The 22,993-nt window shown below is 35.2% G+C and overlaps 1 protein-coding gene and 1 long non-coding RNA gene across 2 annotated transcripts; one reads left to right on the forward strand and one right to left on the reverse strand.

The window, feature by feature from the left end:
* Positions 1 to 11,823: 11,823 nt before the first annotated feature.
* Positions 11,824 to 13,814, reverse strand: LOC140021085 (uncharacterized). The gene is made up of 3 exons (XR_011825060.1): positions 13,704 to 13,814; positions 12,665 to 12,728; positions 11,824 to 11,966 (listed from the first exon to the last, which is right to left on the reverse strand). It is a non-coding gene; the product is annotated as an uncharacterized lncRNA (long non-coding RNA).
* Positions 13,815 to 15,300: 1,486 nt separating this feature from the next.
* LOC113719070 (uncharacterized) lies at positions 15,301 to 22,886 on the forward strand. The gene is made up of 6 exons (XM_027244080.2): positions 15,301 to 15,545; positions 17,059 to 17,356; positions 18,390 to 18,524; positions 20,643 to 20,699; positions 21,155 to 21,295; positions 22,490 to 22,886. Exons 2-6 carry the CDS (start codon positions 17,075 to 17,077, stop codon positions 22,553 to 22,555), a joined length of 681 nt encoding a protein of 226 aa, XP_027099881.1. The 5' UTR covers positions 15,301 to 15,545; positions 17,059 to 17,074; the 3' UTR covers positions 22,556 to 22,886.
* Positions 22,887 to 22,993: the final 107 nt, after the last annotated feature.

Genomic DNA, 22,993 nt, shown 5'->3' on the forward strand with positions numbered 1-22,993 from the left:
CCAAACTAAATGCTTTATCTTACCCATGTGGAATCTATAAGCACTTTAACAAAAAATTTTAACATCCCCTAACCTGTTCATGCCTCGCCACTGAAGTACAATACTGCAAAATTAAACCCTCCTCCCTCAAGTCCTTCCATTATACATTATATCACCATTCCAACATACGAGTGGGTAGTGGCACTCAACTCAAGCACCTCATGCATACGGTTGATGAAGTTAGGTTTGAAGTAAGCCGAGTTACCTGATCTTGTTGATGATTCCACTTGATCGTTGCAATCCTTGACAGAATCGCCATCGTCCATTGCCTGAGCTCGTGGTGTAGACAGTTCGATTCTAGCCTCCATCGTCTGTTCACCCAAGCCCAATGACTCCACTTGATCGTTGCCATCCTTTACAGAATCACCATCGTCCATTGCCTGAGCTCGTGGCATAGACATTTCGATTCTGGCCTCCACCTTCTGTTCACCGCTCGCCCTAGTTGTTCTCCCAATTTTCCCTATTTGAGTTCTATTTCCAAGGATAATTGCATGGGTGGGATAATGATATCTAATTCGTTTCAGTGGATAATTGCAGGAGATTAAGCCAGTGTGACAATTATACCCCTTTGGTCCACGCGAATTGAGTAAAATGTAGTAAAAAGTCCTACATTGAAAGCAAAAAACTAGTTCAGGGACTAAATTGGTTAAAATATTTAATGAAGGACGAAATTGATTTAAGTGAAAATGTTTAGGGACCAATTTGGCGAAATTCCCTTTCTTCTGCGGGAAAAGGCTTTCTATTACTAGTTGAAATTGGAAAAGCGGTCCCTTGCACTTACAGAATTTATATTAAGTATTTTGTTTTATGGCTAATTGCAACATGTAATCGTGCACGTCCCTCACCTATCACTGATTTTCACTTTGTGCCCAAAACTATCAATTTTAGCGCTTTAATGCCATTCGTTATCATGTTCAGAGCTTTAATTGAAAAATATAGAAAGATAATTTTTTTGAATCAATCTTTGCTACACTGATAATGTATATACTATAATTATTATTGGGTCCATGACATACATACATGCAAAAGTTGAATTTCAAATTTTACATAATTGTTATTCATCCAATGATAATAGTGTATTATACACTATCAGTGTATATAAGATTACTCAATTTTTTTAAATTTCTCTTCTTCATGTGGGTCTACTCGAGTAATTTGATTTTAAAGTATTGATCAAAATCTATTGGTTTGAAGCAATTTAATAAACTAAAGTGTTTCCTTAATTTACTAACTATTAAATTCTCTTTAGTGAAACCATAGATAAATGCAAAAACTCTTCTTAATTGGAAATGAAAGAAAGGAAAAATGAATATTTTCTTTAGGGATAATTTCAGAAACCTCCCTTGAGGTTTCTAATAATTTCATTAAGCTCCCCTGAAATTTGAAAAATCACACATACTTCCCTTGTCATTTAAAATAACAATACTACCCTTAAATATTTTAATGAAATTCCCTTGTTTGGTATACTCATATTTAGAATGACTTTTAAAATTATTTTTTCATTCTTTTTCCTTCTTATTTTAAATTTTTGTCAATAAAACTATAGAATTACCACTATTATCTCTAGTTTCTATTGTAACCAAATGTCGAACTAGTAATTTTTTTTATGAGTTAACGTTATACATAATCCAATATTTTTTGCTAATCTTTGTTTTCTATTTTTTAGTATTAAAATTAACAATAAATCAAAAAGAAATTGCCCAAAATCACTACTAAATTATAATAATCTCACTACTTGAAAAATTTATAAATTCTGAATCAATTATTTCAACATTTTATTTTCTATCTTATAAATCTAAATTCATAATAAAATACTGGATTAATCGCACTTTATCCCCTTTAAGTATAGGTCATTTCTTACTTTACCCCCAACGTTTGTTTTTCGTCAGTCTACCCCAAAAACTAATGGTCAACTGTAATGGACATAAACAGAATATTGAAAAGACAATAATATTCTTATGAAAATATTGAACAATCCAAAATGCCCATATATGTTGGTTTATGAAACGCAAGTTTCCAAAATTACCCTGGAATAATGGAAGGAAATTTCCTATCATCTGGCACGGGACAGAAAAAGAAAAAGAAATTAGGGAACACAAAAGGGAACAGACAAAAGGTTCCTTTTTGTTATTGTCGGGTCACTTTCTCTTCCTTTTTGCCATTGTTGGGTCACTTTCTCTTCACTTGTGCCCGAAGCCTTAGCAAAACCTCCATTAAAAAACTTGAAAATTCACCAGCATCTCGAATGGAAAAAGGGGCAATCAATGAAGTTGTTAGCAGACGGCAGAATTGAATTTGAAGATTGTGAAAGGAGATTCTGAGAGCTTGGGCAGCCCTTAAGGTTAGATTTTGTAATTTTTTATCGATTTTAGAAATTTCTAATTTTTAATCAATTGTATTGCATAGAAACAACGGTATGGGTTTTTTTAATGGCTGCATGGGCTTTAATGTGTAGACAATTATTTGTTTGAAATCTATTGGTGTGGTCCCTTGAAGTTCATAACAAGTCATTATCAGTTTAGGATGAAAACGATGGATTTTTAGCAACTTTTGTCTTTTTTAATTATTAATTTGCTGGATTCTTTGTTTACTTTGGATGGTTATATGTCGGCTGTTACATAGACAAACTAGGATTTTTTATTTTTGTGGGACAATAAAAGATGCCTGCTCTGTATTACCTGTGCATGCACTAAAAAAGTTGCCTTTGTGTGATTACAGAAGAATGGATTTTAAAACCTATGTTTTAGAGGTTCACTACGGAGGGCATTTTGCCCATGTCCCAAATTTACAGTATGTGGGGGGAGAAGTTGCTAATTTTGATGATGTTGACCCTGATTTGATGTCAATTTTTGAGTTAAAAGATGCTTTTAAAGACGCTGGAATTTCACATGAAACAGAGGTGTACTATAGGGTTAGGAATCTTGACCTTCAGGTTGGTCTTAAACTGTTAAACAGTGACCAGATAATTCTAGAAATGTTTGAAGCAAATAGAACTCAAAACATCATACAACTTTATGTTGGTAAGATCCCTGAAGCAGATTTGCATACTGATGGAATTGTTGTAGAGGATAATATTGAGGTTAATGGTGAACAAAATCTAAATCCTAATGCTGAACAACCCCAAAATGATGAGGCCGAAAGTGATGCTTCAGATGCTTCACAGGAAGGTGATAGGGATGGTTGTAGGGAAGTTGAATATGACTCTGACTTTGATTTTTTCCTAGATGGGGATGAGTTAAATGATGCATGTGACCCTATAGATGATGTAGAGAGGGATGGTGGTGAAGTAGATTGTCACCTAAAATAGCCTGATTATGCTAAGTATGTGGAACTGATTAGTGAAGAATATAATGCACACCTTAACTCCAAAGGGAATGGAAAACTGGTCGATGATGAAGATGTTACTGATGATGAAATACTTAAACCAGTTTATGATTCAAATGATGAAGGCATGGAGCATGAATTTCCTGAGTTTAACATGGAAAGGGATCTAAAAAATGCTGAGTTGACTGTAGGCAAAATTTTCACCAACATTTATGATTTTAGAGCTGCAGTTAGAATGTATTCAATTTTGAATGGATTTGAAGTTACCTTCACTAAGAATGACAAAGATAAAGCTGTGGTTATATGTGCAAATAAATGTGGATGGAGAATATATGCTAGTGGCTATAATGGAAGTAAAGTTACACTTCAAGTGAAGTCCATTAAATGCGTACCTCATAGATGTCCATGGTCTTTCAAGAACAAGAGTGCAAATTCTAGGTGGCTGTCTAGGATGTTTATGGAGGAGATTGCTGACCATCCGGATATGAAAGTAAAAGGGTTCAAGAAGAGCATAACAAGGAAGTATAACCTGAACTGTACAAATTCTCAAATGTATAGAGCAAGAGAGAAAATAGAAGAAGCAGTGAAATGGTCATGTGTAAAGCAGTATGCAAGATTAAGAGACTATTGTGCTACACTTCTACAAAGAAATCCAGGTTCAGTGACATTTATTTTAACTAAAAAGTCCCAACTTTGTAAAAGCCCAATTTTCAAGAAAATGTTTGTGATGTTTATTGCACAAAAGGAAGGTTTTGTAAATGCATGTAGGCCTGTAATAGGGCTGGATGCATGTCACCTTAAGGGGATCATGGAAGGGCAGCTTATGTCTGCAATTGGTAGGGATGCTAATAACCAAATGTTTCCAATTGCTATGGCTCTTGTTGAGTCTGAGTGCAAAGATAGTTGGGGGTGGTTTTTGGACAGTCTTACTGATGCCATTGGGACTCCAATTGAGAGGGGTTGGGTATTTCTATCAAATAGACAAAAGGTCAGCACCACTACAATCTGATTTACTTTCCTTTATTACCCACTCACTCATTTCACTAATTCTATGATTTATGTTTTTATGTTAGGGATTAATTGATTGCATTGAGAATAAGTATCCTGGAGTGGAGCATCGATTCTGTGTTAGACACATGTATGCTAACTTCAAACTGAAATTCAAGGATAAACACCTAAGAGATTTAATGTGGGGGGCAGCCAGGGCTTATTTACCCTGTCACTATGAAAGCAAAATGAGAGAGTTGCAATTAGTTGCCCCAGAAGCACATGCATGGCTTAGTTCCATACCAGCTAACCTATAGGCCCGACACACCTTTTCTCCAAGGACAAAATGTGACCTTTTAAGTAATAATATATGTGAGAGCTTCAATCAATACATTAAGGATGCTAGGGAGGAGCCCATTTTGACTATGTTTGAAACCATTCGAAGGTAGATAATGTGCAGATTTCAAGAAAAAAGAGACTGGATTCAGAAGGTGAAGTCTCATATTTGTTCGAGAATTTGTCAGAAAATTGAAAAAAGGAAAAAACATGTAGCTCAGTTTGATGCACTTGTGTCTACAAGAGAGGTGTATAAGCTGACTGATATAGTAGGAACTTTTGATGTTAGTGCAGTTCAAAGGTCTTGCACATGTAATGAGTGGGATATGACAGGAATTCCATGTGTCCATCCATGTGCTAGACTTGTGCAAGACAACAAAAGCCCATATGCATATGTTGATAATTGCTACTCAGTGGAAACATATAAAAAGGCATATGCTGATGTTATTATGCCTATGCCAGACCAAACAAATTGAGTGAATGCTAGCAATGACACATTACTCCCACCTCGTAGGAAGATAGCCCCAGGTAGGCCTAAGAAAATTAGAAGAAAGGCTCCATTGGAGGACTTACATGTTGAAAAACTGTCTAAATTAGGGCAACCAATTCATTGTAGTCATTGTGGTCATACTGACCATAATGCCAGAAGTTGCAAGGTCATTGGTTGTTCATTTGTGTGGCAAAGAAAACAAGTGAATGCACAGGTAACTTCAATCAATATATGCTGCTTGGCTTTTTTCTATCTGTATCTGACTGTCATTTTTTGATGTGTTGCAAGGTACAAGGGCCTACTAAACGAGGGAGGGGAGCTCGTAGGGGCCACTCTAGAAATGCTGATGCTGATGTTGAGAGAAATGCTGATGCTGATGTTGTAGGGGATGCTGATGTGACTAAATCTACTACTGCAAGAGGCCTAACTAGAGCTAAAATGAGAGATAGAGGTACATGCAGGGGTAAGGGTAAGGGTTCAGACCATAACAATGGCTCACTATGTGGCATTGGACTTTGGAATGGCCAAGGGATATCAACAAGTAAAACATATATCCCATTTGAGTCTAACATGGTGAGTTCCTTTTTTATTTGTATGTAACTAATTTAATTTTAGACACTTGCACTGATTAAAAACTACCTTTATTATGCAGATTCCAAGTACTTCAAAGACTGGTCAACCCTCTCCAACCCAACTGGTAAGCTTATATTTTAAAACTCTGCATGCATGGCCATTTTATACGTGCTCACTTATTGTTTCCTATTGATGATACAGTGGACAAGAACACTTACATCTGGTGCCAATTTGAGTACAACTACTGCTGTTGCTACCACCAGTGTACCATGTACAAGTTCAAAAGCAACCACTACAATAACAACTAAAAGACCAATAACCAAGTTGGGTGATGCTAAAACTAGAAGTTCTAAAAGTAATTCAGGTACTGTTAAAACTAGAATGGTGAGTTCAAGTCTTTTGACTATGTTTACATGCTACCACCCCTAGTAATAGTTTGATGCACTAAGATACCCCTCATCTATGACTGTAGGTTCAAACCAAGAGTACTAGATTTGGAGAAGTTGTGTTCTCTACCCAAAGATCTTCAACTGCAAATGGACGTGCAACAGTTATGCGCACACCTGAATGTGTTTTGATGTGAAACAGTGTTGATGTTACTATTTTTGTCATTACTAGTACTTGATTGCTTGCAACAATGTTAGAAATGCTGATGTTGTTTTTTTTTTTTTTTGCCATTATTTGGACATGTTCTACAATCATGTTTTGGTTAGGTTCTACTAAAATGGCCTTTGTTTGGGTGGCCATGCAGACACATGCTAAGATGTAATCTGATGTGTAAAATGCTTTGAACTTAATATAATTTTCTTTCATATATATTTGCTTACAACTATGGTAGATAAAACAGATTTTTGTTACCTTTTGGTTCTGAAATAGAGTACATATACATAATGCTAGCAATCAGAAATGTAATGGAATGTAATGGCTAGTGTTTTTCTCCATGATGAAGATCGAGCAGCTTTGACCATCATGTATTGTTGCTGTAGCTGTTGGTTTTCAACTCGTAAGACATAGACTTCTGTTTCTAAGGCTTCATATCTGCTTTTCAATTTTTCATGCTCCCTTTGCAAATACATTAGTTTCTCCTTTTGCTCCACCAGTCTAGATTGCAGCACTGCACTTATTTGTCTTGTTTTGCTACAAACTTCAGGATCTATCCATGAAAAGTGCCCACATGCGTGTCGGTTCTAAATAAAAAAAAATTAGTTGTTTAAACTCTTTCTAACTTATTCAGGTATAGAGCAAAATTAAAGGCAATGTTAACAAATTATTAATGAAAAATTCTTACATTGTAATTTGAGTAGTCGTAAAATCTTCTTCTCGGATTTTCAAGTGTCCAAGAGATGCACAATGGTGCCTCTTTACCACATCCACACATTTTTTGAGGTGATCTTTCAACATTATTTGAAGCACTTTGTGACATTTTATGATGCTTTTGGTTGACAAAGAGAAATTTTAGGAACTTTGGAGAGAAATTTTAGGAACTTTGGAATCTGCTGAAATGTATGACAAAAATTGGTTGCAAAATACCACCTTTTATAGAACCCAACCAACGGCTAAAACCAACCAACGGCTCTTTGAGGGAAAAAGTAGGCTAAAAGCATCAGACACCATTGAGGGGCATTTTTGTCAGCCAAAACCAACAGCCCTTTTCGTATGACAATTTCAAAATCTTGAAGTTTTTAACGGTGCAATTGTTGACAAAGGGGGTAAACTGACCAAACGTTGGGGGGTAAAGTGAGAAATAGCCTATACTTAAAGGGAATAAAGTGCGATTAACCCTAAAATACTATCAAAAGCATCGTATCATAGTGATAAAATTATTATTATAGTTGTTTATCAAATGGTATGTATGGACATGAAAAATTTGGCACTTTTTCCTTATAATTACATTAGATAATCTTATAATTCTATAGGGAAGTAAATTAAAACTCATTACACAAAGACATTTTTGGGTATTCATTTAAAAATTTGACCAAGCCAATATTATTTTAGATTTTGTTACTAAAACTATCAAATCAAGGGAGGTATGTGTAATTTTTCAAACCTCAGGCTAGCTCAGTGAAATTGTTAGAAACCTCAGGGAAGGTTTCTGAAATTATTCCTTTTCTTTAAGTTGTTATCTACTTTCTATGATTAAAAATTTCAAATCATGATCCTTGTTTGAATTCAAAATAGGTTCGTATTTAATATATGCACGTAGATGACGAAACCAAAACAACTAGTAAATGATTCGACAAATTGAAATAGAGCAATATGCCAAATAAGATATCACAAAGCTGTTAATTAAACCAAGAGCAATTAATGTGGGGGGGGGGGTTAAAACAAAACAAAAGGGGGCAAAATGACAACATATTTGAGTTCATCACTATCAATATTTTCAAAATTGTGGTAAAATTCTGGTGCTACGAGTGTTATCAACATAACTGAATTAAAGTTAAAGAGGTTTTCTACATAATTTCATTTGTTTTAAGATATACATGAAGGATATATTCCATTTGCAAGCCAGATGGAATATCATGTAATTCTAAACGAGTTTCTAATGAATATACAAATAAATAAAGTAGAATAATAAATTTTTATTATCTTAACTTGAAAAAATTTATGAGCCAAGTTAAATAAGCTTTTAGGTGAGTTATGAGATGAAAACTATTAATTGTTCAAATGGTATATCTAGAAACTAATTGAAAATCGTTCTAAATTTACTATTGTATTGATTTTTAGATAATTCTGACACCCTATAGCATTTCTTGGCAAGGCTTTAGCACCTCAAAATCTAAGAATGTCTGTATATGAAAAAGAATTATTTGCTTTAGTGCTAGCTGTGATCAAATGGAAACATTAGTTGGTTGGCCATCACTTCATTATAAGAACAACAAATCATCAGGCTTTCAAATATCTCTGGGAACAACAGCTTACACATACATTACAACACAAATGGCTCACCAAGTTACTGTTAGGTTTGGATTATGAGATCCAATATAAAAAAGGTTCTGATAATGAGGTAGCAGATACACCATCCAGGAGAAGAACAGAAGATACAAATGAGGTTCCTAAAATAGAAGTGAACAATCTGTGTGCAATCTCTTCATGTCAAATAGAATGTGTAAGGCCTGGTGCAACCCAATGAGTACAAACAATTTTCACAATGATACACAAAGATATATCAAATTTAAGCACAATAAAGAAAACTTAATTAAAGAGAAAAGATAAGAAATGCAAACCAAATATCAATCCAATAGCCTCTTCAATAGATGGCGATGCTAACCAAGATGTACAAGTGAAGGCTCACTCCTTCCTCACCCCAAACACACTTTGGTTGAGTCAAGGAGTTTTACAACTATTCTAGTTAACCCTCAACAACCTACACTTGAAAGATCACACACCCAATTAAGAACTATTTTATACAAATGAGGCAACCTACACCAAGGTTTTACCACTTCAAGTGATAGGTTCACCTTCACCAAGTTTTACTCCTCCTAGAGAGTAACCTTCACTTGAGCAACCTCACAACCCAACTTCTCCAACCCCTTATACAACCAACAAAGAATCTTTCTACTCAAAAATCTCACTTGTAAGCTTGTATTTTGTGTTGGCAAAAGTCCTTTGTCTTCTTGTGCTTTGGGGTGTTTATAGAAGGTGAGAAATGGCTCCAAAAGGCTCTCCAACGGTCAAATATTAAATGCTGTCAAAACTAGCCATTGGCCTGTCGGACGTCCGAACCACCTGTCGGACGTCCGAACCCTGCGTCCAAACCACCTGTCGGACGTCCGAACCCTGCGTCCAAACCACCTGTCGGACGTCCGAACCCTGCGTCCGAACGTCGTCTAGAGAGTTATCAAATCTTCGTGGAATTTTTAGGACGTCCGACACGATCGATGTGCGTCCGAAGAGTGGGTCCGATCCATCCGGACGTCCGATGCTTCCTCACGAGCGTCCGACAGAATATCCTTCCTGATGTTCTTCATCCTTTCGGACGTCCGATAGCTTCCTTTCGGACGTCCCACATGAGTGCCCTGTTTTTACTTCTTCTTTTGTGCCACAAGAATCTGTTCTAACAAATTGCTCACATAAAAACATTAACCCAAATCTACATTTTGGTTTGTTAATCATCAAAACCAAGGATTGATCGACCAAGGTCAACAGAATGGGTACAGGAGCTACTTCTCCAGCCTCCAATCCTGGCTACCAACTGGAAAATAGGATGCTGAAATTCAAAAGCAAATTGTATGTAGGGGCTGCTAATTGTTGGATCTCAATATTGCATTAATAAATGCAAATAATTTAAAATTGTTGGAAACAAACAACTTCTGATCTTCAAGGTAACCACCTTAAATTTGATAGCAACTAAGAAGTCCGGTAGAGTTGAGGCGAGTAGAATGCTTAAAATGATATGCGCCCCTACAGTATTTTTTAATCGATGTAGAAGGTTTAGCGCACCGCCTCTAAGATATAACAGTCCAACTCTATGGTTGTTAATTCCTTTTAATCTGCACAACCAAGAGAAGTAGAAGCTTCTCAATATCTTACTTTGCCCAAAGAAAATCAAAATGAGGGAGAAAGAAATGAGTGTAGGGAAAAATAGTATTTAGAATAATTTTTGTTGAGAGAAGCGTATATAGAAAAAATTCTCCAAAAACTTCACTACTTATAAGCTACACAATACCTTTAGAAAATAGGTATCACAGTTTTTTCATACTAAATTGTGGTTAATTTATAGAATCTGTAAGCTAAAAATTGATTCATATTTGAATGGCTTATAAAGACTCAATAATTCTTCATTTGAACAAATAATTCATTTGTAACTCTTATTCAAATAATTGTATAATAACTCCATTCAAAATTTATTGTAACTCCTAATATTATAATTCCCATAACTCCCAAATAAATTATTATAGCTCCTTGTAAATGAAAAATCAATATGCTATGCTAAGTGAAAGCTTTTTGAAAAATATCCTATGTTATTAGAATACATGGGAGAATCATCTTTGTACTCAGTTGAATCTATCTTGCAATGGTTACAAAACATCCTCCATATCAGTTCTTTTGTGTTTAAAGCTCTAGGTGCTTTGTACTTATCTTAAATTTTCAGCCAACTACATTCTATATACACTTAAGTATAGTGCTATTCTTTTTGTAATGTTGTTGCAGTCATTGAAACAAGTAAAACTGAAGAAGGCATTGAGAGGCAACCATTGTGTTATATAATATTTTGTATCCTACAAAAAAAAATTGTATAAACACAAGCAAACAAGTTCTCATTCTAACCTTAACTGTACTTGTCTATCTGAATCTACATCTAATATTGCTCTATGACTCAAATGGATTTTGTGACGGTCAAATCATCACAATTTGTCATAGCATTTCTCATCGGAATTTAACTATAAAGGATGGAAACTTTGATGAAGGATGGAGCACCTACTTTGAAGACATTCTAATAAAGAAGGATCACACGATATTTCTCTGTAATAGAGGAAATTTCACACATGATGGAATGGGATTTTGTACTTCACATCAACTTATCTATTTGAGGTGCACGGATCCTCTTCCAATGTTTTCTCATCAACCAAGCGGTATTCTTGAAAATGAGATCTCTATGACAGTTAGCTCATCTATAAATAGATTCTGACCCATGATGTGATGGATTGTGACACTTTTCATCAAATTGTTTCTTCAAAGCACAAGATGGTATAGAGCTTCCTTATGTTGATTTGATATACATCTATAAGTTTCTTGTTTTGATAATCGAGCCTTACACATTGTTTGCTTGCAGAAATTCTAGAGTTTGCTATTTTCAAATTAGAAGAAAAGCGCACTCTATCAATTGTTCTTAGCAGTGGAACTAAAACTTACCATATTGGATATCAGGCAAAAAGCTCTACCACATTTATGCCTTCTTGTAAGAAAGAGAGAGTGTGATAGCCCCACATTCCATTAGGACGTACCCCAAAGATTAGTGGACTGTCTGCCCAACTCTCGTCAGGACTACTGAGCCAAAATTCACATTTACCACAACAAAATGTGCAATTTAATTTCGAATAATCAACCCATACTATATACAATGGAGTCTCTAATGATTCAACTTAAAGTACAAGCCAGAATATCCAAACTTATACAAATACAAGTGAGGTTTACTAATATAGAAGAACTTAAATAAAAACAAACTATAACTAACTCAACTCTTTCCTCAAAATTCACGCTCCCAAAACTTCGCCCCCTGTAAGGAAAACAAAGGTAACAGAGTAAGTTTTCGCTCAATAAAATACCAAAAGGGTCACGCAGTCAAGAATCACACAATTACAATTTTTATCAATCACATATAAGTATCAAATAAAGATATAAGTAAACACCACCACTTAGAGAAAATAATTCAAGTAAAAGGATACAGATGGCTCTCAAGAGCCAAGTTCCCCGTTGCTTTAACTTGATCCAAACCCGTTGACACTCCGTTAACATTTAAAGAAGCAAAACCATGACCGTAGATCCCCACTTTACACCAGTTTTCGTCCACTAAACATACCCCTTTTCGGGTTCGAACACCAAACAGAAACAGTGGTGGTAATACTCGAGTATATCAGATATCAGAATATTCAGTGAATCAGTAACAATTTCCTCACGGCTCGTCATTCTATCTCAACCAAGTCCTTGTTGGCTCGATTCAATTGATTACCAATGAGGTTTGAACTCAAATTTCACAGTAAGGTCGTTGGATATTAGCCTCCAAATGACATTAACTTATACACAAGTAATTGATCCAAATTGCACAGTTAACTAGTCAAACAGTCAAGGAAAACGAGTGTGATAAAGTATACCCTTGTCCCGTCCAGGATAAACTAAAGTTATAGTCATTCAAGTCATAAATTTCAAGCACAAGTAAATCGATTAAGCAACAAGTCATGCGAGTGGTACACTCACCAGTTCAAGAAAAAATTACGTCAAAAGTTTCCTCCTGGATTATGCCCTTGATCACCGACAAGCCCTAAGAATAACCAAGGTAAAATAATTATGGTCCCCATATCCAAAGCCAAGTGAACGGAATTCACAATTTAGGCTCGACTATGAGTCGTATGTCTATCTAAGTTAACTATTAGTGTAAAAGTGCAAATGTGATTTTGGAGTGAAAGAAAACATTTGGACCTAAGAACATGAATAAACAAAGAGTCCTTCATTTCAATTCATGGCTGGAATTTCCGACATCAAAATAGCTAAGAAGACAACCAACCTCGAGGTTAAAGTGAAACAAATGCAACTAGAAAACATATTAGAAGGAACCATCACTTTTCTTCTTACTTTTCACATGATTTTATTAAAATTTCAGCTTATACACTAACATCAAGGCGCACGCAAGAAATCACATGTAACCTAAGTCTAAACCAACCCAAAATTATCCCTCTTATCTCACTTATTTTACAAGAGAGGAAGTAGTAAAAATTTCAGCAGCACTTCCCCTTGTTTTCTTTACTTTTCCATCCAAACTCAACACCAAATTTCATATCAATTCAACCTCAATCACAACTATAAGTCATAAGCTATCAAATACACTCGATTAAGGCGACAAAACTATCCCCAAATAGCCAATTCATAGCTCAAATATCAACCACAATAAAGCTGAATTTTGAAAACCCTAAGCTGAAATTTTCCTTAAGCAAGCCAAACTAACATATAAAAGTTAGATAAATCACATGACAAAACTATCAAATCACAGCCAAGTTCAAGCATCATATAAGGGTTGAAATTTAACCATCAAAGCTGTAATTTTCAAATCACCACTTCAAACCATGAATTTTTCCATGTAAACTACCAAAATCAATCTCTAAAACCACTAGTATGCAAAAATTAGAAGTAAAAAGGGTTTCTTGCCATAGTTATCTTGAAACCCCAAGAAAAATGAAAACCAAGTGCTTCTTCCCAAAAAATCTCTCCACTAAAGCCTTTAATCTTCCTTAGATATCACCTTTTTATGAAGTAGTTTGCAAGATTGTTGGTTAAAACTCAAGATTCAAGCAAGAAATTGAGGTTGAAGATGAAGTTTTCCTTTTCCTTTTTTCTCTCAAGAGAGTCGGCCAAGTTTGGAAGAAAATGGCAGGAATTTTGGTCAAATTTGGTTTTATTAAAGGATAAGAAAGGTTGCAGTCAAAGTTAAATCTTCAAGGGTTACGTGACACTTGACTCACTAAGGTTAATCCTCATTTTTTTTTTCTTCCAAAGGCTAAACTATCTAACTAACCTCTAATTATCCCTTAGCATCTTAAAAAATAATATCCCTTTATGCAAAACTCCTCATTTTCTTCAAAAATTTATCGCACTTACAGCATTAGCGGGTCCCACTTCCATAATGCATTTCGAACTTAACATGAACTAACTTATACAAGAAAAATGATTTAAAAACTTATCTTACTCATAAAAATATCTAGAAAATTAAGGTAATAAAGTAAAGAAAAGAAAATGTATCCAAAAAAAATATATATAAAATAAGAAAATTTTCGAGTCCTCACAGAGAGCAAAAAAAAAAGTTTGTTTGTCTGCGAGAGATGGAGAAAATATACTTGGAAATCTACTAGAAATCTATGTCATTAATCATCATGTATCAATTTTATAAAGAATAATAAAGACTTTTTATAAAAAAAAAAATTAAAGGAAGCTAGCAGAGAAGTTTTTGATGTAGTCCCTTAGTATTATGACGAACCAATTTTGTCCTTTATGTCTAAATATTTGATTGGAAATTCAAGCGTAGCTGTTAAAAAAAAACATTTAGAAGCTTAAAAAATGTATAAATCCTAAAACTCACCCTAGAATCTTTGCTATGTAAAAGCAAAAATTTTTGATACTATGGTAAACATGAACTTAAACATTATTCTTGCAAGCACTATTTACTAGTACATTTTTCTTTTCACTTTATTTTCATTTAAGTATAAATCAATTTTTCTTGATACACTAATTAAGGTTCAATAGCTGAGTTGGAAAGAATGAAGTGGTTCACTACCAATATAAGAACCTAATTGTAATTCCTTTTTTCTTCTATATATTTCTGCGATTATTATTTTCTATACCAAATCCAAGATGCTTATTGGTGCACAGCATTACATCCATGAGTAACATCTTCATTACTTGCAAAAATTAGAATATATTATCTGAGTGCTGTTTTTTGTTTGCAATTTTCACAATTTTGTTTTGTGTGTTGCTCGAAATATGTAAAGATAGTTTTAGATGGACATACTCAGAGTGGTATTAGTATTACAAATCGAACCTATACTATAGTGTTCTGCGAATAATTCAAGCATAATAATTTCTGGTACCTCATCAGAAACACCTCAAATAAAATTTTGTACATAAACTAAAGTCTTTGCCATTTATTAGTTAAAATAAAATATGTAGAAAAAGAATACTACCAATCTAGCCCAAAAATTTCTCAACCTTTGTAGTAATATAATTGTAATATTCAAATGGGGCAAACATGGAATTGGAGTTTAAAAATGAGGGCAAAACTCAAAAGTGATGACAGTTAATACTAGATATTTATCTGTTATAAAGAGGTGGGGTGGGGTGGAAAAAGAAACAAAAACTTGAGTAAGAGAAGTAGAGAAGAGAGCTACTGGAACTTTGAAAGCAATATTCATTCACTGCCACAAAAATTCCGGTACACAAAAATTCCACTTTGTGGAAAAGAATACTACAAGAAGTTCCTCCCCTACTGGTCTTCCTTCTTTGCCCGGCCCCGATTACAAACTTAAAAACAAGAAGTGAAAAAACAAAGATACGGAGGGAGAGCTCTCTGCCTGTGGAGCAGGAGGGTGAGGTACGGGAGCTTCCTTCTTCTTAGCTTTTTCTTTGCTTCTGTAGAAGTCTGTCTTGCTTACTCGCTGCTTTCCTGAATGTTTTCAAGTTTGTAGTGCTTTAGTTCTTAGAACTCAATTGGCATGCGTTGCATTTCATTTTTAGCATCAATCAGAAGTTGTCTAGTAGAGTTTATATATACATATGATGGGAATCCAGAGGGGATATAATTCATGGAAAAAGATTGATTGGGGGAATAGTTAGAATATCAAGAAACTATAAAGGGATAAAATCTCAGTTTCTGCAGCTGGGATCCTTTCTGTTTTCGTTTTCTTTTTGTGTATCTGAGCTGGTATCTGCTGGCTATTTTGTGGGATGCGTGTAGTTGGTGGTGGAGATGGAGAAATTTTGAAGGCCTGTTGATTGAAATAAGACAAAAGCCTAAAGAAAAAGTGAACCCAAACATAGATAGCAGAAAAGAAGCTGAAGGAAACACACTTCTTTTTTTTTTTTCCTTGAAAATGGTTTCTTTTGGACTTCTTTGCCAACTGTTTTGCACAATAGGGTCCTTTTGATACCTCTAGGATGGTCATGTTTTGCATTTCCCTTAAAGACTTAAACTGAAAATTATCCATGCTAGTGTCTTCCCTGGATCTTCCAGTGAAGTTGGGCATCTATATACACGCGTGGCATCATCTTTCTCAGCTTGTTTTTGTCAACGCACAAAGAGGTTAATTTGTCAGTGAACTGTTGAAGGACATGAGGAATAATGTTTATATGCTAATAAAATGTTAAGATAGAGGGACCAGGAGAACCCATTCTTGCACATTTTGAATTTTGAGAATGCTTGTCGTTCCTGAGGCCATAGTTGTATTATGGGTCAGTAGGGAAACTTATGCATCGGGGTCACCTTGACTGAGTTCCGTGACAGGGCTTGGAGGTTAAATAGCCACGTGCAGTAAGTCAATGAGTTTAAGCTTTATGTCTTTTCTCTATTTGAGTTTAATAGCTCTAGTCGTTATCTACTTGCTTTACTTTAAGGAATAGCAGCATCTTTGTACAAATCAGACTAGCATACATCTATCTCAGATCGGATTGTAACTGATAAGTTTTGTAGGCTGAGAAATGGAAACAAATTAAAGATGGAATGGCACGGTCAAATAATTGGATTGGCATAATGCCTTGTCTGCCACTTTTGGGATTGATAATATTTGATTTTTAAAACAACTAGTGTGAACATTCAAAAAGAATGTACGAGTTACTTTTGCAAATGAGTAGTAAACAGCTTGCATAAAAATTAAGTCATTGTGACAAATTTTGGCATATTGTTTCAATTTCATTTAACTTTACTGCTGAGATGCATATGATTGAGACCTGGTGAGGATTGGGCTATCACAGATTCACTTGAACTTGTTTTTCCAATTGTGCACTGTCGTAAGCCAATTACAAATCTTTTGCCTTCAAAATGGTTGCATTGAGTCCTTTAAGGTCTCAATTAGTTCCTTTTAACTTGCTGCTTTGGTCCTTTTTTCCAGACTAGAACTATCAGCTATGACAAGTATTTTAGCAAGCAAAACATGTATTTGGTCTCCGGCAGATCAGGATTATTTGTCCAAGGGTAGAAGCTGCAGAAATCCCACTTTTAAATTCTCAAATCTGGATTCTCCTTCCAAAGAACTCTTTACTCCTAATTTACACCTGGTAAGTGGACGTCACCAAAGTGCTAGAAACTTTGGGCCAGTTTTTTCTGGTGCACTTGATGGTGATATGGATCCAGATGAGTCTGCCGATGAAAAGGACAATGAGGATTCTCCCAAGGATGAACCTGGAGGGGTAGGTTAAACTTTTAAACACCCCTCTTCCTCTTCTCATACTCCCTTCTCCCAGTAATCACATGCAAGTCTGGAGAAGGCGTGTGTTGTAGCTTTCTCTGCTATGATTTTACAACTTGCTGTTTCCCTGAAGTATTTGACATATATGTGTAAGTGATAGTCACATTCTAAAGGAATTTGGCTGGAATGACTGACTACTAGGTCTGCATCACATTATTTACTACTATACCCAGAAAAATTAAGAAGATTGAGCAAAATTTATATGAACTTGTCTAATTGCCATATGCCAGTTATGGATTCTGCCACTTATCTCCTCCAGTGATTTATGGGAGTTGATTCATATAATATGTTGCCCATCCGAAGATTACATGTAAATTTTGTTTTGTTTTTCTTCTCTGCTATGTTAATTAGGCATATTGCTTACATATTGCTCATTGGAATATGCATATGCTGTATCTCTGCATGTATTACACAACATTGCCATTTCCTTTGAGACAAAAATCACTAAATTCTTGAAACTTTTTCCAAAATTTCAGTTTCCCTCTACGGTTATTTTTTCCTCAGTTGTGAGCTACGTGAGTATAAGGCTTAATTTACTATATTAACTTATCTTCCTATCAAATTACCTACAGATTTTGCATAGTAACTGACTGTATGCTCATGTGAATAGATAATCATTCTTGTCTGTTGGGTTTCCAAAATTTTCTTCTAGATGAGATTTGGATCTTCTGGAAGACACTTGGACAATTTGTTGCTTAAGTGAGGACATTTCAATTTCATAGAATTGGTCACACATGATAAACAGAATCTGATTTTTATAATTCGGATGCCATTTGGGACATCATGAACCTAGCTAGGAAATTAAACATGGATAAAGTTTGGCTGGTAAAGTGAGTTTTTTCAGTGCCCTTAGATTCAGAACTGTAATTCAAGTAGCCACCATTGTACAAACTGCATCTATCTTTTCATGCTGGTCAAATAGTGTATATACTGCTTGTACCTATGCAAGTCGATTAAACTTTTTGTTCTAATAGGTGAATAGTGAGACTCTAAGGGAAAAGCTTGAAAGAATTGTTGGAACAGACGACTCTACTTTCAGTGGGATAGACTTGGCAACTCTTATACGGAACAAATTTGGGAGGTCCTACGATGTTCAACTGATAAAAAAGGTATTTATTACCTGGATTTTTCTCTATATAACATATAATTATTTTGGTTTTCTGATGACCTAAACTGAAACGACAATAGTATTCAGAAAGATTTTGAAGCAGGCCATAGCACTAGGGAAAGGGAAAGTACTTTGGTTCATGTTCAGTGGCCAGGTTTTTAGAGGAAATTGAGAGAAGGGAAATAGACAGTACTTCATTTCATCATCAAAGTCTCAGTTTTTAGCGAAACCAAGAAAGGAAACTTTAATTTACAAGTTAACATAGCACATAAGTTCTATGCAAAGAACTCAAAGATAGATGAAACTGAATAAATGTGCTTTTCTGCTGAAGGATAAAAAGAATGCTACATGGGAGATTGCTAGTCACCATTTTGTTTCCACATTAACTTACACTCAGAATATTTCAATAGGAAATTGAGATGTTTGGAGAAGTGTGAAGGTTTGAGAATGGAGAGTGGAAGATTTAGCTTATCTTTGGATTAACTGGCTCTAGAGCATATTGATAGCTGGTGGACATGAGTTTAGGCACCACTTCTGGACAGGAAAAGTTTATTCACATTAGTCCACTTAAATCATACTCTATGTTGGAATAAAGTTCTGTAATACGTAACACTTTATCCACTTTACACCACTTATACCAGTCCCTATGTTGGGGGCCAAGTGTTGGATCCCTTTATGAGTGTGAACTATCATTCAAGATGATGTAAATCTATCCTCCAACCGCAGGTTTCATAAAAGGGACGTGAAGTGTTGTCTTCGAAAGTGCACTTTCCTTGGCACTAAACCAACCTATGGTTGACCAATCGTATTTTCTGTTATCATAGCCCTTTAATTTCTTTATTGAATATTTTGTTATAGGCTGTCTCTATGTAACTCTGGATAACTCTTTAACTAAGTTTGAAGGTTTGGATAAATAATACGACCTATATGATTGAGAGAAGCCATGTCCAGTTAACTGACACTTATGACCATACAAATTTCAATAATGTGACTTCTCTGTTGCATACCAGTAAAATTCCATTGGGCAGGAGTGTATCCAAGGATCCAAAGTTCTTATTAAAAGTCTTACTTTTTCTCCTCCACTTTCTGTGAGTCATTTATTCTCAATCCCAGTACGGATAACAGGTTTAGACTTTGTTGTGAAGACGCATTTGATACACAAAGGAATATAAGAGCTAAACCAAGCTAAGACAGTTTGCTTTACAGGTCAAGCTGATAGTTTGTGTAGTTTGGGTATTGGAGCATACTTGTCTAGTTGTCCTCCAAAATGAGAATAATGTACAGAGAGGTCAATTAGGTGATTTTTATTTTATCATCATCATTATTTTTTTGAACACAAGAAACTATTAGTAGATCGTGGTCCATATTTTTAGATTTGGATTAATTCCGGTCACCTCCATTGTGTTTTAGGTAGACTATCAGTATACCTCCTAAAACTTCATAAGATCGCGTCATTACAAAAGAAAGATGAACTTCAGGAATTAACTCCTTATTTGAAGAAGCAACTTAGAACTTTGAATTTAAAAATGAAAGGAAAAGGAATGCTTCTTGCTTGTTTTGTCTTCCTCCATCTTCTTCCAGTTACTATTGGATTGGATGGTGGATAACTGCTAATGGTGGATGTGCAAAGAGTTCAAGCACCCAAAGAAATAGTTGTTGGAAAAGTTTTGATAGGTGGATCAAGAAAGTTTATCTTCTGTTCTCTAAGTGGTTCAAATCATGCCACTTTGTGTGTAAAAAATAACGGTAAATATTCTTTTTGTCTTTTTTGTGGTGTATAGCGTACATCATGGAATTAACAGCTCACTAACACTTGAACCAAATAGTCAAATGCTTAAGCCCATGATACAGGTTGGCAGAAGAGTTTGGCTGAGCATAGTGGTAATTGTGATAGCCATAGTTCTTAGGGCATATTAAGTTAGGAACCTCAATGATATTCTTCATTCCTTTTGCAAGCTTCCATGCAAGATTGGAGTGACAATTTAAGGATGATTTTTTTTAAAAAATTTTCTATGCTTCAATATGCGAAATCTGAAGTTCTGTTGATGAAACATTTTCATAAATGTTTCAATTTCTGTGGCCGCATTTGAAGAATATACTCCTTCCATCTGCTCTCCAGGAATTCATGGGAAGGAATCTCCTTGCACTAAATGTTATGTGGAAGTACAGGGAACAGGTAAGATCGTCTCTCTGACTATATATGGGACTTCAATTTTGAGATTATGTTGCTGTTATAATCAAGTTTGAGAAATATGTTTTCATTGCCGACTAAAGGCAAAGAATACAAGGTTGATTCGTGAGAGGTTTACAGCCTGTCTGGCTGAGGATTTTCTGGACAGACTCTTAAAAAACAGCATTTAGATAGTTGCCTCCTGCAAAAGGCAGGGAGGGTAACATTTTGATGCCCATGGATTGTACTTGTATGAAAAATTGTATTTTGATTCCCAAAACTTACTTTAAACTACTTGTTTGAGCTGCGTATAAGTGTTATAGTACAGTCAAGGCAATTACTTTTGTTTCTTGTCATGCTTGATAAATAATGCTAAGTATCAAGCCTGTACAGTTCTCACTTGTTGACTGTATGCACTTTAAAGCTGATTCTCTCATCTGATGCCTGGTAACCTGTCTCAGAGATCTTTTCCTTTAACCGAAGAAGAGTATCTACTGAGGCTTGATGATGTGGCAAACACATTAAAATGCTGGGGAGCTGTATCACATGTTCGGAACAGCCTCAAAAAATTGAGAGAGAAAGAGAGGCCTCGGATAGGGAAGGTAAAATCTACGGCTGTTGCTATTGTTTCCCACTTTGAAATAAAACATGAAGTAAAATGAGTCGATCTGAAAAAGTGAAGCCTGAAGCATATAGATAGACTCAAATACATGCAAGCATGGTGATGAAACTTTGGTTTTACCCTTTTCCTTGATTCCTTTTATATGGATTCATATCTTTCATGTCTTCACTTGATTAAACTCCAAAATTCCTAGATAGTCATTATTTTTTATCTAAACGTAACATATTTCTTATCATTAAATTATTCTTTGTTCAATTTACTATTCAATTCTAAATTACAAATTTTTAGTCCTGGCATCTTCTTTAGCAGTTAACTTTTAATCTGTTTTGTCAAATTTAGTGGAGACTTTAGTACATATACAGAAAAAGTGACAAACAAGAAAGTAGATATACCTCCCCTATCTGTACTTGGCACTGTCTTATGTTGTTGAGCTTTGGAATGTACCCAACATAGTTTTTCTTGTGGTTTGTAACGCTTGTTCTAAATATTGATTCTTCGTTACAAATAAATGCTTGGTCTGAGAGAGCTAAAGCCACAGAGGTTAGGAATGTGCGAAAAAAGAGAGAGGGAGGAGGGTCAGAAAAGGTAATGCAGGCACTTCTTGTCTTTCCTACCTTTTCTTGAATAAGCCCAAATGCTCCAAACTTAACAGCAGCAGTGGTATTCAATATCTAAACTGCACTAAGTACCAAGTTTGTACACTTCTAAATGTTGAGTGGGGGATTTAGGGGAAAAAAAAAATTAGTTAGCGAACTCAAAGAGTATATTATGTGTAACTATGGCCATTACATTACATCCCATTTTGTGTTAATAATGAGAAAAACAACTTGAATCTTTGGAACATGAAGCCTGAATACCCTAAATGGAGTAGAACACAAGCAGGTATGCTACAAAGTCTTCTGCTTTTACTTTTGTTTTTGTATCCGTTCCTACTTATTCATTGTTGTGGTCTGCTTATTGTCATGCTCAGTTATTATGAATATTACAGTGACCATGATGTGATGGTTATTGGGTACATATTGGCTGTTTTAAGTGGTTCAAATAATGTAATATTGGATGTAGACTAACACAAGTTGTGTCAAACTATGTCACTATGGGTAGCTTGATTGATTTTTGGTCTATATATAGGCACAACAATGTCGAATTTTATCTCTCTTCTTTCTGCTTGTTACAGGCTGTTAGCATTTTTATAGACATGGATGAGTCTGGAGGCCGTGCAAATGAATGGATATACAAGTAGATGGTAGGAAAAAACATTTATTGATTAGTCAGTGGTATATGGTGGTCCATTTCTTTTGGGACATTTAGCATACGATATTTCCAGCCATCAGTGGCTTATTGAGGTGCTGGCTTTGCCATCACAAAGATACTCGAGCCACAGTTTTTTGCTGTATATTTTTCCTTCTTTTACCTCTAGGATGGATATGTTTACTGGTTAGAAGACTTGGTGCCTTTTCGTTAAAACAAGAGTTCTCATCTTGCAGCAGAGTATTGAGTCCCTGTGTAGTTCCTTTATGATTGTGACAATAATGTTACTACAGCTCCTACGTGTAGTCTGTGTTGAAAGCAAATCCGAAAGCCTTGTGTTATCCAGCTAACCATTAATTGTTTGTAATTTTAAAGAAAAAAGGATAATAACTTGATGAATTACCTTAAAATTTGAGAGTGAGCGAAAAGT

Source organism: Coffea arabica, chromosome 11e, assembly GCF_036785885.1.
Source record: "Coffea arabica cultivar ET-39 chromosome 11e, Coffea Arabica ET-39 HiFi, whole genome shotgun sequence".
NCBI classification, from domain to species: Eukaryota; Viridiplantae; Streptophyta; class Magnoliopsida; order Gentianales; family Rubiaceae; genus Coffea; species Coffea arabica.

Excerpts from the sequence above, each read along its gene's own strand:
- LOC113719070 (XM_027244080.2), top strand. The coding sequence starts at position 17,075 with ATGACAAGTATTTTAGCAAGCAAAACATGTATTTGGTCTCCGGCAGAT. Across the intron at positions 20,700-21,154 it reads TGTGGAAGTACAGGGAACAG|AGATCTTTTCCTTTAACCGA; the intron begins GTAAGATCGTCT and ends AACCTGTCTCAG. Across the intron at positions 21,296-22,489 it reads AGAGGCCTCGGATAGGGAAG|GCTGTTAGCATTTTTATAGA; the intron begins GTAAAATCTACG and ends TGCTTGTTACAG.